A 13,270-nucleotide genomic window follows, 5' to 3' on the forward strand; every position below is an offset into this window, starting at 1 on the left:
TCGGGCGCGCGCGTCCTGATTTCATTAACGGTTTTAAATACGGTCGGCAGGTAATTCTGTCTCCCGCGTAATGGAATTCAACTGTAAAAGTAGGAGAAAGGTACAATCTTCATGATTGAGAAGATAAACATTTATATTTTCTTTTTTTGCGATCCCATTTTACTCGTAATTGAATTTCATAAATCACTAAATATACTCTCTCTCATTTTTCTTCTTTTATTTAGTCTGTAAATCTTTGCATCTTATACAGCACGGTTGAACAGAGAGCACGAGCGGTGTATAAAATCTGTGGATTATATATAGAACTGTAATAAGCAGAGTTAAATTTATGGACATATCGTTAACATTTTTGGGAATAATTAGTTGCGTATGTATATAATTTACTCGCGTATGCATAAAGTGCTCTTTTTAAGCGGGGTAAATAAATTATCCGAGCAAATTAAAAGCTTCTTGTTTAAACGGAATACCTAACTCCTTAATCTGATTAAGACAGATACATTTGTCTCTGCCTACCATTAACGCGCTTCTGACTACGCCTAGTTGGATATTCCGCGCGTATGATACATACTCCATATAGTGGATACGGAGTGCTCTAAGCTCTGAAATATCACGACACTACCTCCCAAGTCGTCGAGACCGCTTGCAAATGATAGATATACGATGCACGAACGCACCATATATATTCAGCGTACTCTACGTATAATCTACTTTTCCTTAATTTATCTTACTCATACGTAACGCAACCGCAGCCATACACTCGCGGATAGTGAGCGCACACACGTGCTCAAGATACGCAACGTTTTGAGCTATTATATTGAAAACTATCGTAGATTGTCAAGCAATAATTGTATCGAAAAAATATAATAACTTAATTTACAACTTTTACATTTTGATTCGATAATTCAATTTACGATTCATATATCCGGTAGCCGAATTATAGATCCGTTCAGACCCTGTAATCCGTCACGATCGAGTAGCACACAATTTTAAATAAAAGTGGGATTTTCGGAAATATCAATAAAAGCATTTCGATATCCGATCGAGTTTCCTTTATGTAATACGAACGACGAATATAATTATCAAATATACTAATACACGCATGCGTTCGCTGATTACGCATAATGTATAGCAAACGTAGTATTAAATGCGCGTATTTATTATCATTTCGCATCATCTGACATTTATCGCTCGACAATGAAGCGCCGTGCTGATTAGAATAATAACGCGAAATTATATCGCGATTTGGGACGCGCGGGTATTCCTATGTATATGTACGGTAGCGTCGCATCTAGTCCTGTTGTCTCTGCTCCATTCGGCTCTATGCGAATCGATCGCGGATATCTATATAAACCCTCCGCTTACGGAGACGTGCATAAATCGCATTCCGGTCGCGTTTGCGTGCGGCACGCACCGTCGATTCGCCATCCTGCGGCGGCTGTGGGGGCTGACAACGACCGCATCGTCAGGTTCGTATTATTAAACGATTCGGCCAACGGATACAAATTGCGCCCGGATTGCAGACGATCGCCTACGTAAAATGCGCCCTGCGTAACAGTCCCGATAACACCGTCCGTTCCTCCTCTACGTGCGCATTTTGTTAAATCGCCCGCGAAATGACACAATATATCGCCGAAATATATTTAAATTGCCCTTGCCGATTATTCCAACGATACGCGTATAGAAATGGTCAAAATTAAATCAGAATTACGATAAGAGTTACCTAAATATCGCTTTAATGTATCGGACAGATTTGTATGCCGCACGAAACACTCGCGATAGTCATGTTTCCGCTGAAAGGCCTCGATAACCCCCCTGTATTCGCAACATGCGTTCCATGCGCGTATTTTTCTCACAGCTACACAAATTTCATCCGGCAGTTCTGCCTCTCGCCGACAGGAAGCGAAATTCGATGCACACCGTTTACTCTGTACCGTTTATTCTGTCACATGTCAGTTGTTACCGAATAACGGATGATTGTTTTTCGGAATAAAGTTTTCATGATGCCTCGACGATCCTGACCTCCCGGATGCGTTATCAATATTTAATCGCTCTAGAAACTACTTTGCTTGACGTTACGATCGTAAGAAAAAAAAAAAAAAACTGCTACTTCTTATCTCTTTCGAGGCATTTTATCTCGACAGAACACGCGACAGGATAAGCTCGCGTCGACGTTAATGAACAGCATTGATCGACTCGTTATTGCCGAGCGTATTCGCTGTTTACCTGATAACACATGTTAGGACGGTACGAACCGTATGTCTCACGATCTTCCGTAACCGCTCGAATATCTAGGAACGACAGGAATATCGGGAAGCGCGCATCCTGCCGTTAAGACAAGCGCAGCCTCGACACGTATCCCTCGGTCACGTGGAGACGGTAGTGTAGAGCCCGAATGTTCAGCGTTCTCTCTACGTGCAAACGTTTACCGAAATGGTCAACGATGCCAATATTATCGTGAGTCACCCTTAACGAGCTGCTGGTCCTCGTTCATGATAACGCCCGGCATGTAAACCTCGTCGCTGCTACGTCACGTATAAGATATATGGTCCGATCGTGTACTTACTTATCTACGAACGACTCTTGTTGCGTTTCGTGTACAGTTTTGGAATTTCCAAACTCAATTTTAACAATTAGTTTTAATTATCATCGCGTAGTTTCAGAAAAAAATGGCAGGTATAACATAATTGCCTTGATATTTGAATCTCGGTATAAAGGATTATTATGAAGCGTATTTCACATTTTTCTGAATAAAATTTCAACGTAATTAACTGAAGTACTGATTTTTTTACTGATTGAAATGTTGAAGAAAAAATGATCGAAAAATATTATATTTTATTATATAATATTAATAATATATATTTTATATATTATATATTATATAAAATTAATATTAATATTATATTATATTTAATTATCATACGAAATGTATAATGTATTGATTATTTAAGAAAAATTAATGGTTGTTGTATTAAAAGGAAATATCAAAAGGAGATTAAACATTAAGTACTACTACGTGATCATATAAACGATTTCGTTGATGATATCAGAAACAGATTAACATGTGGCGTTGTCTCACGTACCAACCGAACACGATTATACTTGTACTATGGACATACCAGAACGCACATGATACAGTTGCATGTAACACGGTGGTTTAGTGCATTACAAGTTAATGCATCAAATGACGAATTATTTTCGGATTTGCGAGTAATTGCAGTTTGCAATCCGTACATGTATTATCAATACATGCAAATTTATCGTGATGCAGCTTTTAATTAACACTCAAAACTCTCGCTTACTGTTAGATTTGCGAAATGTTGCATCGTTTATTTTTACGTAAAAGTTAATTGCCTTCGCCGTAAACCATACTGGATTCCAATAAAATATTTTTTTCTATATCATTATATTCACACAGCAGCAAATAGTTATTTTGAAAATCCTTCATTTAAAAATCCTTCAATTAAAAGTCATTTTTAATACAATGTTATGGTCATGGAAAAATCATATTAAACACATTGTATATTTTTCAATTTTTTAAATACGAACTTAATTATATCTTATGATTTCTTATCGATGTAGATAAATAGATTTTGACTTCATCAACATAGAATTGCATAACGGCTCGTGTACATCAGCCTAACGTTGAAACGTAACTAATTAATGTCTCTGAAACAGTATCTCTCTCGATATGTATGTACGAGCGAATCACAGATGGAAGGTGACGTAAATGCAGTAGAGTCAGCTGCAATTCCCGACAAGGAAATTCGCACTGAAATTGTAATATTGTTGCTCGTTGGAAGATCTTAACGTGATAATCTTGCCACGTATTCGCGATTATATACGTCTAACGAATATCATCGATGACATATGTCGTGTGCGTACAAATTTTGCTATGGAGTCGTAAAATTTCTTTATTTCTTATAATTTTACTTGACTCCAATTTTTCTATCCATTTGTTCACATTGTTAATTTTTATATAATATCTGACGTTACGTTGCTTTGAATATGTATATATAATATTCGTCTCAGTTCTTCAACAATTTTTACAATGCATTTACACAACTCAATTCTTTGTTATTACTTAAGTTACGCATTATATTAGCACGTTAGATAGTTGCAATCTCACCTTTTGTTGCAAGTGAGCTAAACAGTGTATTATTATTTTATATCACATTATTTTGTCTACATTAATGAAGATATTATTATTATTATTAAATTCTCTCTCTTTATATACTGAAATCTATGTAGCATGCGCATGAGAGTGCATTTTAATATTATTTTATCCTCTCGTAAATTAACGCAATTTTCGATTATCGCAGAATTTTATTAATCTTACACGCACGCGTGCTTGTAGTGTATCGCGATGATGAAGGTAGCCTAGCGACGTAGATCGACGGCAAACTGTCCTTAGGTAGCGAAAAATTAAGTATACGGCGTGTATCGCCTAGGCGAGGCGAGAGAGGAACGACACATAAATATGAGCCCACATACATGCGCGCGGATATATATCTACTATGTACTTATACACGATACGCCCGGAAAGAGCATACGATCGTAGCGGATAAAGGAAAACGGAGAGGGCAGAGAAGAGATGAGGTATGGGTGGGTTAACAACGTGATCACGGTTCAAGCACTCCCACAGGATCGCCACATCAGCTAGCCGACTCACACCCTTTCTCACCGCCATCCAACCTCTTCACCATCCAGTATTTTGCTTCCCCTTCCCCGCGACACCCCTCCTTCCCCGTGTGTGTGTGTGCTCTCCGGGATACACTCTCGTCTGTGGTCTGTCAAGATACTCCCGCGATCGTTTCCATCGATGCATGCGCGACGCGCTTATATGCACGTGCGAACCTGCCATGTGCAGATCGCCGGTTGTCGATTAACGGTGGTGGCCTCATGGTATACAGCGAAACGTATTCCCGAAAACGCGGGCTTTTGGAAAAATGACGGCCCTCCACCCCGATTCCACGAATCGTGTATATTTCAATATTCCTCTTCCTCCGCTTTTTTTCTTCTTCCTTTTATTATATCGTTTTTCGGATCGCGCAAAATATTTTACTATTTTTTGGCTACCTGGCTACCGAATACGCGGACCAATAATGGTCACCCCCGAGGGACGATGAAATAATCATTGTATGTTAGAAAGTATATTAATTAAGAAACTTCTCTCGGAATACATATTTAATATAAGAGTTTAGATCAAGGGGATAAAAAAATTCCCTCTATTGCGTAATACTTTGCGAAGATTGTCTCGTAATTCTTTCGACATTAATAAATCGTGTGCTCCTGTTAACATTATATGTAGAACGTTGCCAGTTAAATCTTATCAGGTACTCTGCTATTCATCAGCGTTGCGATTATTATTTCTGGGCAGTTTGCTCTGTACATGTATAAACGATCCACTTGCTTTTATGTAAGCTAGTCATGTTCCGCGTCGGATCTATATATATTAATTACTTACTTTTTTAGTTATTTATTATTATTATTATTTTTTCATTAACTCTACACATATTTTTTAATTTAAAAACAACATTGCATGTACGACGCGCGTATAATATAATATTAACAACGATATTAAATACGTATGTATAACCACATGAGTATGACATTTATAATATGCTTATACAACAACGCTCATATTTATTCGATATTATGCACGATAAATAACAACGGCGGCACATTATGATTTTTGCCATCGACGTAAACACTATTAGCCAACGGAAGTTATCCATAATGAAATTTTTCGATTAGTTTACACCGTAGCCAAAGTTTGTCGATGCACATTAATTGACCTCATCATCACTATCGCTTGGCGTTAAAGAAGACTACTCGTAATGGGCGGCGATCTGAAAATACGAGTCGGGATTTTCTCGTCGGTACTTCGAAAGAGTATCTGCGTCCGATCTCGCGAATGCAATTTCATTAGTCTAATGGATTTCGATGCTCGAAACAGTAATCCGACATTTTCTGCGAACTACGGCACAGAAAATTGGATAATTCATGAGTTTGAAGTAATGAAAGCAAATGTAACGCGCGCGCGGAGAGGCGCGAGCGATCCGATAACTTTAAAAATCGAATCTACTACACAAATGCAAAAAGGAAAAATGAAAAAAAAAAAAAAGACAACAAGAATGAGAAAAAAAGCACACGACGAACGACGGAAAGAACGACGGAATCCGGACAATTCAGGAACAACGCTATTACTCTATCACAATAGACTCATCGTCTACGAGATCTCTTAGTCTGACGTCTTATAGGAGTGAACAAATTCGCACGAGATCGAAAGAGAACGTTTCGGCCCTTTAACCTCTCGATTAATCGACCGAAGACATTGGAGCCGTCGAGTGCTCTCTCGAAATGTCTCCAAATCTTACGATAAATACATTAACGTATTATGAGTTGATTCTAGGATTGACAGATAGGAAAGGAGAATGAAAGAGAAACAGAATTTCGAATGATTATTATACATACTATAATAAATATCATATGCGAGAGAGAATTTATATAGGAATACGCTTGACATTTTTATTTATATGTTGGTCTCGCGCGTCAGTTTTATATTAAACATCTAATTTGGAATTTAATTGCATTCCGGTGACGTTAACGTTGGCCACAATCGCCTTTTACATATTTTATTCCTTTCGTTAATTAAACTTTGCGCACGTGCGCAAATAAAACGAATCTGAAATGTAGATTTCGCAGCACTTTCGTTATAACACGCATCAAGAGGAATAATTTACTTTTTCCAACAGCTTCGCGTATGTCACGACCAAGCTAGTTTATACTGCCTTTTCACACAAAACTTTACAGCTCGTAAACACAGGAACAGAACCGGTGCACGTGGCTGTCGGTTAATTTAGCGCGGTTTCGCGATACACAGTACCGCGCGAGTGCGTGCATGCTTGCGTGCATGCGATCGCGTTCACCCTCGGTGCGCGTTATTTCGGTGCTTGAATTTTTAGTACCGTTTCTGTCGTTCACGGAGACTAAACTCTCCGGAAACTAACCAAAGAACGATGAACGTGCCGTCAACGTTGTAGTAACATTGTTCGATGTTCCGATCAAAATTAGAATCGAGGAGTTAAGCATAAAAGAATATAAAAGTAATATTGACGTTGCGAAAAAAAACTAATTTATAAATTTTTTTAACATTTCAAAAATATCGTATATAAAACATGTATAAAAATATTATCTAAAAATGTTTTTTTTTAGCATAAAGTTTTTAGATTAGTAATACGATTATTTGTAAGTAAAAAGTTGTGTTAATAATTATCAAAAAAAAACATTTCATTTTACTTGTGTGATGCCGATTTTAGATCCTAAAGCATCACATAGTAAAAATTGATCGAGAATAATGATACGATCCGATAACACAACATAATAAGTTTTTTATTTTTTCTTCAAATTTTTCTTTCAAAATTATCTTACGAATATATTTTCTTTTAAAATAAAGATTGTTAAGATAATTACATATATTTTTGCGACAACGCGGCATATTGCTGGATTTAGAATTACGAGTGAGAGAAATCTCATGAACAAGCAGGTTCTCTGCGCTGATCGATCCTGCGTGTCTTGTTTAAGTGAAGGACGTCGTTTTGGTGAAACCACATGGAGGGTGATCGAACCCAACAGAGACTAACGGAAGGAAAGTCCTCTACAATACATGGTACGGTACATTATATACAAGAGATTGCAATGAGGAAATAAATCGCTCACTTTCCTTAATGATTCTCTGCTTGTGCTTCTCTCTGATCACGAAAATTAAGAAAATTACATTAAAGTTAATGTATCGAAGTTGGTGCGTATTGATTATCAATATTTTGAAATCGTATCAATCACATACACACAACAGAACTTTGTACGTCAAATATTTTCTTTTCGGATTTTAAATTTTCTCTTCTAAAAAGCGGAACTCACAAAAAAGGTTGACAGAACACAGTGCAATGAAATTAATGAGGGAGGGTATGGACGGAAAGGGACAAATTACTTTTCTGGCAGACGTTCCATTTCACGCACAATTTAACCTCTGCGATCTCCGTAAAAGGCGTTTGCATGATTGCTTTGCTTGCAATATAGTTGAAAAGAAAACGATCAGCGGCAGGGAACGGGATCAGGCGAGCGCATCGTCCGCCCTGCTTTTACCTAATCACTTTTGTGATGGCTCGATTAATCTTTCTCGCTGACGAAATCAGAGTTGTTGCTTAAATCGAGAATTTGTTTGAGCAAATTACAAAACTACGTACGTACAGAAAATAGAGAGAACTGTGTGAGCGAAGATTATTATATTTAAACTCTTACATTTGTAATTAATTGAAATTGTAATCATATATGAATATATTTCACGCCGTTATAAAAATCGCGAATTATAAATACGAGAAATAATAATATCGAAATATTATATCATCTGTTCTCTAAAACGAAGGCGCAGAAAGACAAGATAGTTTGCAAGAAAAGAGATGTTAGAAATTTAAATTAGACTTATACATGTAGTGTGAATTAGTATACTACTTTACATAATATCATCTTATCATTGTATACATTTTTTTATGTTATTATTCTGCATTTTTGCGACTGACAGTTTTCACTTTACTCTGACAGTTTTACTCGACGAGTTTATTTCTACAGTCAGATGAAAGCATTCCGTACAGGTTTTTTCCTTGGTTACACGTCGCGTCTCTTTCGTGCAACTGGCACAACATTTAAATACTTGATTGCGCGTACCCCTTTTTCCTTCGCTCGCCTTCGCGTTCGTTGTAATCTCTGCCTTTATTTTTGGTCATTGCGAGAATTAGAGATGGAAACATGCGCGACAGTGTGATGAAAATAAGCTAATTACGCATGTTAAAAATCTTTTTCGGACTCACAGCGGTGAACCGTCACGAAATTCGTTGCGTAGTTTTTGCCGTTTAGTGTCATAGATAAACTGTAATTGAATTAACAATTAAGATACAGTGCAGAATTAATAAAGCAATATAAGATATAACATCGTATTATGTTCCACAAGTAGAATTTTATTTCGTTTATCATATCTTTAAATTTGATCCTTACTCGCCGTTACACTAATAAGAGGGTGTTAACGTGCATTATATTGTGTAATATGTCCAAAGTCATATTGAACGGATCGCGTATAGCTGGTTTGTGATGCGTTAAAAATTACGAGGAATAGTCGACAGCCTGTCGAGTATTGCTATGTTTCAGCATTTCGCGAGGGTGGTTTAACAGCTGCACCATCGGTTCGTTCATGGTTTATTACCTCGACAGCGACGAGACGAATCACCCCTTCCGCTTACTTACTTTTCCAGCTATTCGACACGGTTACTGGCCGCGAGTACACCACGAACGGTCCTCGGCACGAGGGGTCTCGTTGAGATTCTGTCAGAGCGGGAAACCATCTCTCGTACTATGCAGACTGCCCTGGACGAGGCAACGGATCCTTGGGGAGTCAAAGTCGAGCGTGTCGAGATGTGAATATTTTATCTCGATACTTTAGCACGTCGCGACTGCACGGCCGAGTGTTGTTTCCCCTCGTTACCGACTCGTCCATTCGCGTAATTAATTTGTTCATTACTTGAGATGGCGGAGAGAAATAGAGAAATATTATTACGCGAATTAATTTCTGCCTCGCAAAATATACCTTGTAAAATTGCGTTTTAAGATCACGGTACAGCGAGTCGTTCACCTAAGGCGTATTAAAAACAGTTTACTCAAATTTAAATTTCCGTTTTAATACTGAATCCATCTTGTTCGCGCTAACAACACTTTCGTTTGCATGAAAACGAAAAGAAATTATTATGGACGACAGTGACTAATGCAAATCTGAAAGTGCTTGATCGGCGTATGCGGCATAATGCGAACTTCGTGCGGAATGATCCGATAAAAATAATGCGCTAACGAAAATGTATTTCAGTCGAGAAGTGTGGGAAAGGAGGGGAGAGGGGAGGGGAGAAAAAAGATAGAATTCGCGGCCCGATTTAAAATTTAAATGTTCACCGAATCCACGTTCGCGTAAAACAAGTCGGCGGCTATTTATTTGCTCTCTGTGTATCCGATAAAATTTCACAGGCGGACAGAGAACAAATCGATACGCTTATAGATTGCGTTTATTTGCATTGACGAAGAGTTATTAAGGAGTAATTAAATTACGGTTATATGCATTATACTACGGCGGCAATATGACCGTTTTGATATTAGCTCTTTGCGCTCGTCATGATGGTCTTGTCACATACGTTCATAACAATATTATATGTATTTTATTCACATTTATTGAGAAAATTATTATCACCTGTAAAGAATATTTTTATATTGAACTTTTATGAAATAATATATGTGACAGAAAGTGATGGCATTTAAAATGTTCTATAAAAAATGCTATTTTATTAAATTAAGAATATTTTATTCATTAATTAAAAAAATAAATTATTCAGTAATTGTGTTATTTTTCTAAAGATTATTTTGGAGCGCAAAGGGTTAATGGTGATAATTCAAGCGTATTTATCCTAAGAGATCGTATAATCTATAACAGAGTCGCAACTTACACGATTGCGCTCGCATGCTCGGTCATGAATCCGATCCTTTCGACTGCCCGAATCTTGTTCGCGCTAACAACACTTTCGTTTGCATGAAAACGAAAAGAAATTATTATGGACAACAGAGTGACTAATGCAAATCTGAAAGTGCTTGATCGGCGTATGCGGCATAATGCGAACTTCGTGCGGAATGATCCGATAAAAATAATGCGCTAACGAAAATGTATTTCAGTCGAGAAGTGTGGGAAAGGAGGGGAGAGGGGAGGGGAGAAAAAAGATAGAATTCGCGGCCCGATTTAAAATTTAAATGTTCACCGAATCCACGTTCGCGTAAAACAAGTCGGCGGCTATTTATTTGCTCTCTGTGTATCCGATAAAATTTCACAGGCGGACAGAGAACAAATCGATACGCTTATAGATTGCGTTTATTTGCATTGACGAAGAGTTATTAAGGAGTAATTAAATTACGGTTATATGCATTATACTACGGCGGCAATATGACCGTTTTGATATTAGCTCTTTGCGCTCGTCATGATGGTCTTGTCACATACGTTCATAACAATATTATATGTATTTTATTCACATTTATTGAGAAAATTATTATCACCTGTAAAGAATATTTTTATATTGAACTTTTATGAAATAATATATGTGACAGAAAGTGATGGCATTTAAAATGTTCTATAAAAAATGCTATTTTATTAAATTAAGAATATTTTATTCATTAATTAAAAAAATAAATTATTCAGTAATTGTGTTATTTTTCTAAAGATTATTTTGGAGCGCAAAGGGTTAATGGTGATAATTCAAGCGTATTTATCCTAAGAGATCGCGTATAATCTATAACAGAGTCGCAACTCACACGATTGCGCTCGCATGCTCGGTCATGAATCCGATCCTTTCGACTGCCCGAACAGGATATCTAACGGATGCCTCTGCTTCAGAAAGGACGTCCGACTTCCGGTGCAACTTCAACGAGCCATGGCCACGGAGGCAGAAGCTGCGAGGGAGGTGAGGGCCAAAGTGATTGCGGCGGAAGGCGAAATGCGAGCTTCCCACTCCCTGAAAGAGGCCAGCAATGTCATTTCCACGAGTCCTCCTACCCTGCAGGTACGCACACATATATACACGCATAGTCGTATTTCTCCTTTGCAACCAGAAGTTGGAGGCTAATTAACAAATGCTACTAATTATCTACTATCGAAAATTGTACTTTATTTTGTGGTTTCGCCTTATTACATTTCATTTTTGTAATATTAATATTTTATGAGTCATTTGATGCGCGTTACTAATTAATATTAATCAGGCAAAATTAATATTTGCATTTAATCGCGAGTTCGAAGCGACGTATTACAATTTTTTAATTATCGGAAAGGATAATTCTGAGCACATTATAAAATCGATCGCGAGGATAATTTTAATTATTTACTGCGTGCATTGACATTTAACCTTTTGTCTTGCGAAATATTTTATGATTATGACAAAAAAAAAATAAATATGACAAAAAATTTCAAACGTTATTATAGAAAATTCTATAAGAAGAATGAGACGCGAGATTCTGATTATTTGTTTTACTAACAACTCGGCATCCGATCCCGATAGTTTGGACTAAAAAAAAATCCTCGAATCGAATATCGTAATTAAAAGATAATACGAGTGGAAAAAAATTCGTCATATTTTCAATTCTTGTTACCGCGATATCCGCAAACCCTGAACAATATATGCGGCGAGAAGAATTCAACGGTCATATTCCCATTGCCGGTTGAGTTTTTAACGCCTTTACTCATTCCCAGCATGCGCGGTCATCAAGAAACTGTGCAGATGGCGGAACTCTTACATAAAGCAGAGGATAAATTATTAAAAATTATGATCCTCTCTTTTATCACTAATGTAAAACACAAGATAATTATATTTGTAGCATAAAGATAATACGATGTTATATTATTTTGAAAGCAACTCCAATGTAAGAAAAATAATTGGAAGAATTGTATGGATAATCTGTTATTTTATGATATCATGTAAATTATATTTACATGTATAGCTGTCTTATTTCTGATGTTTTATAAAAATCTGAATAAATTATATGTAATTAAAAATTAATTTATTTTAATTTTTGTTAATGACGCATACAATGAAAAAAAATTAAGAAGAATAATTATTATCCATTTTATGCATATTTTCTTTTTTAATATTCAATATGTGAATAACTTTGTAAAAATACTTTATTATTAAAACTAAATACTTTATCATAATCTTTGTTTTTTTGTTTTTTTTAAATTTGTTTTGCAATTTCGTAAATGAAAAAGTATTTGGTTAATCTTGAACATCCAGTATAAAGCAAATATATTGTGCAAGACAAAAAGAACTAAAAACGATTTGTAGATGACTACATCTTGCCAATACAAACCGGTAAAAGATACCGTTTGTTTTTGATGATTCACCAACTAAAGCAAATTAATTACGCAGTTCTCGTGATTGAATTCGCCTCAGATATCGATTTGATAAACACATGCTCCGATAAGATCGCTTTCAAAGCGCATCTTCGTTTAACTAATTTCACTGACCTAGCTCGTATGTAAACAGTATCACATCAGATATCGTACATGTATTTTCCCACATAGGATACGGAAATAGTGCGGCCGATTGGCTAGTGAACGAGTTTACGATCGCCACTATCGTGATTTGTATATGATTTGTTTGCTATCGCATCTCGCTTTCCGTTTATAAATATCGTAGAGTTC

General features: G+C 36.6%; 1 protein-coding gene across 1 annotated transcript; it reads left to right on the forward strand.

The window, feature by feature from the left end:
• Window positions 1-8,331: 8,331 nt before the first annotated feature.
• LOC115234838 (band 7 protein AGAP004871-like) lies at window positions 8,332-12,452 on the forward strand. The gene is made up of 4 exons (XM_029806186.1): window positions 8,332-8,369; window positions 9,303-9,467; window positions 11,474-11,641; window positions 12,224-12,452. Exons 1-4 carry the CDS (start codon window positions 8,332-8,334, stop codon window positions 12,450-12,452), a joined length of 600 nt encoding a protein of 199 aa, XP_029662046.1.
• The last annotated feature ends 818 nt before the right edge of the window (window positions 12,453-13,270 follow it).

Source organism: Formica exsecta, unplaced genomic scaffold (genome assembly GCF_003651465.1).
Source record: "Formica exsecta isolate Colony F162 unplaced genomic scaffold, ASM365146v1 scaffold21, whole genome shotgun sequence".
In the NCBI taxonomy this organism is placed as follows: Eukaryota; Metazoa; Arthropoda; class Insecta; order Hymenoptera; family Formicidae; genus Formica; species Formica exsecta.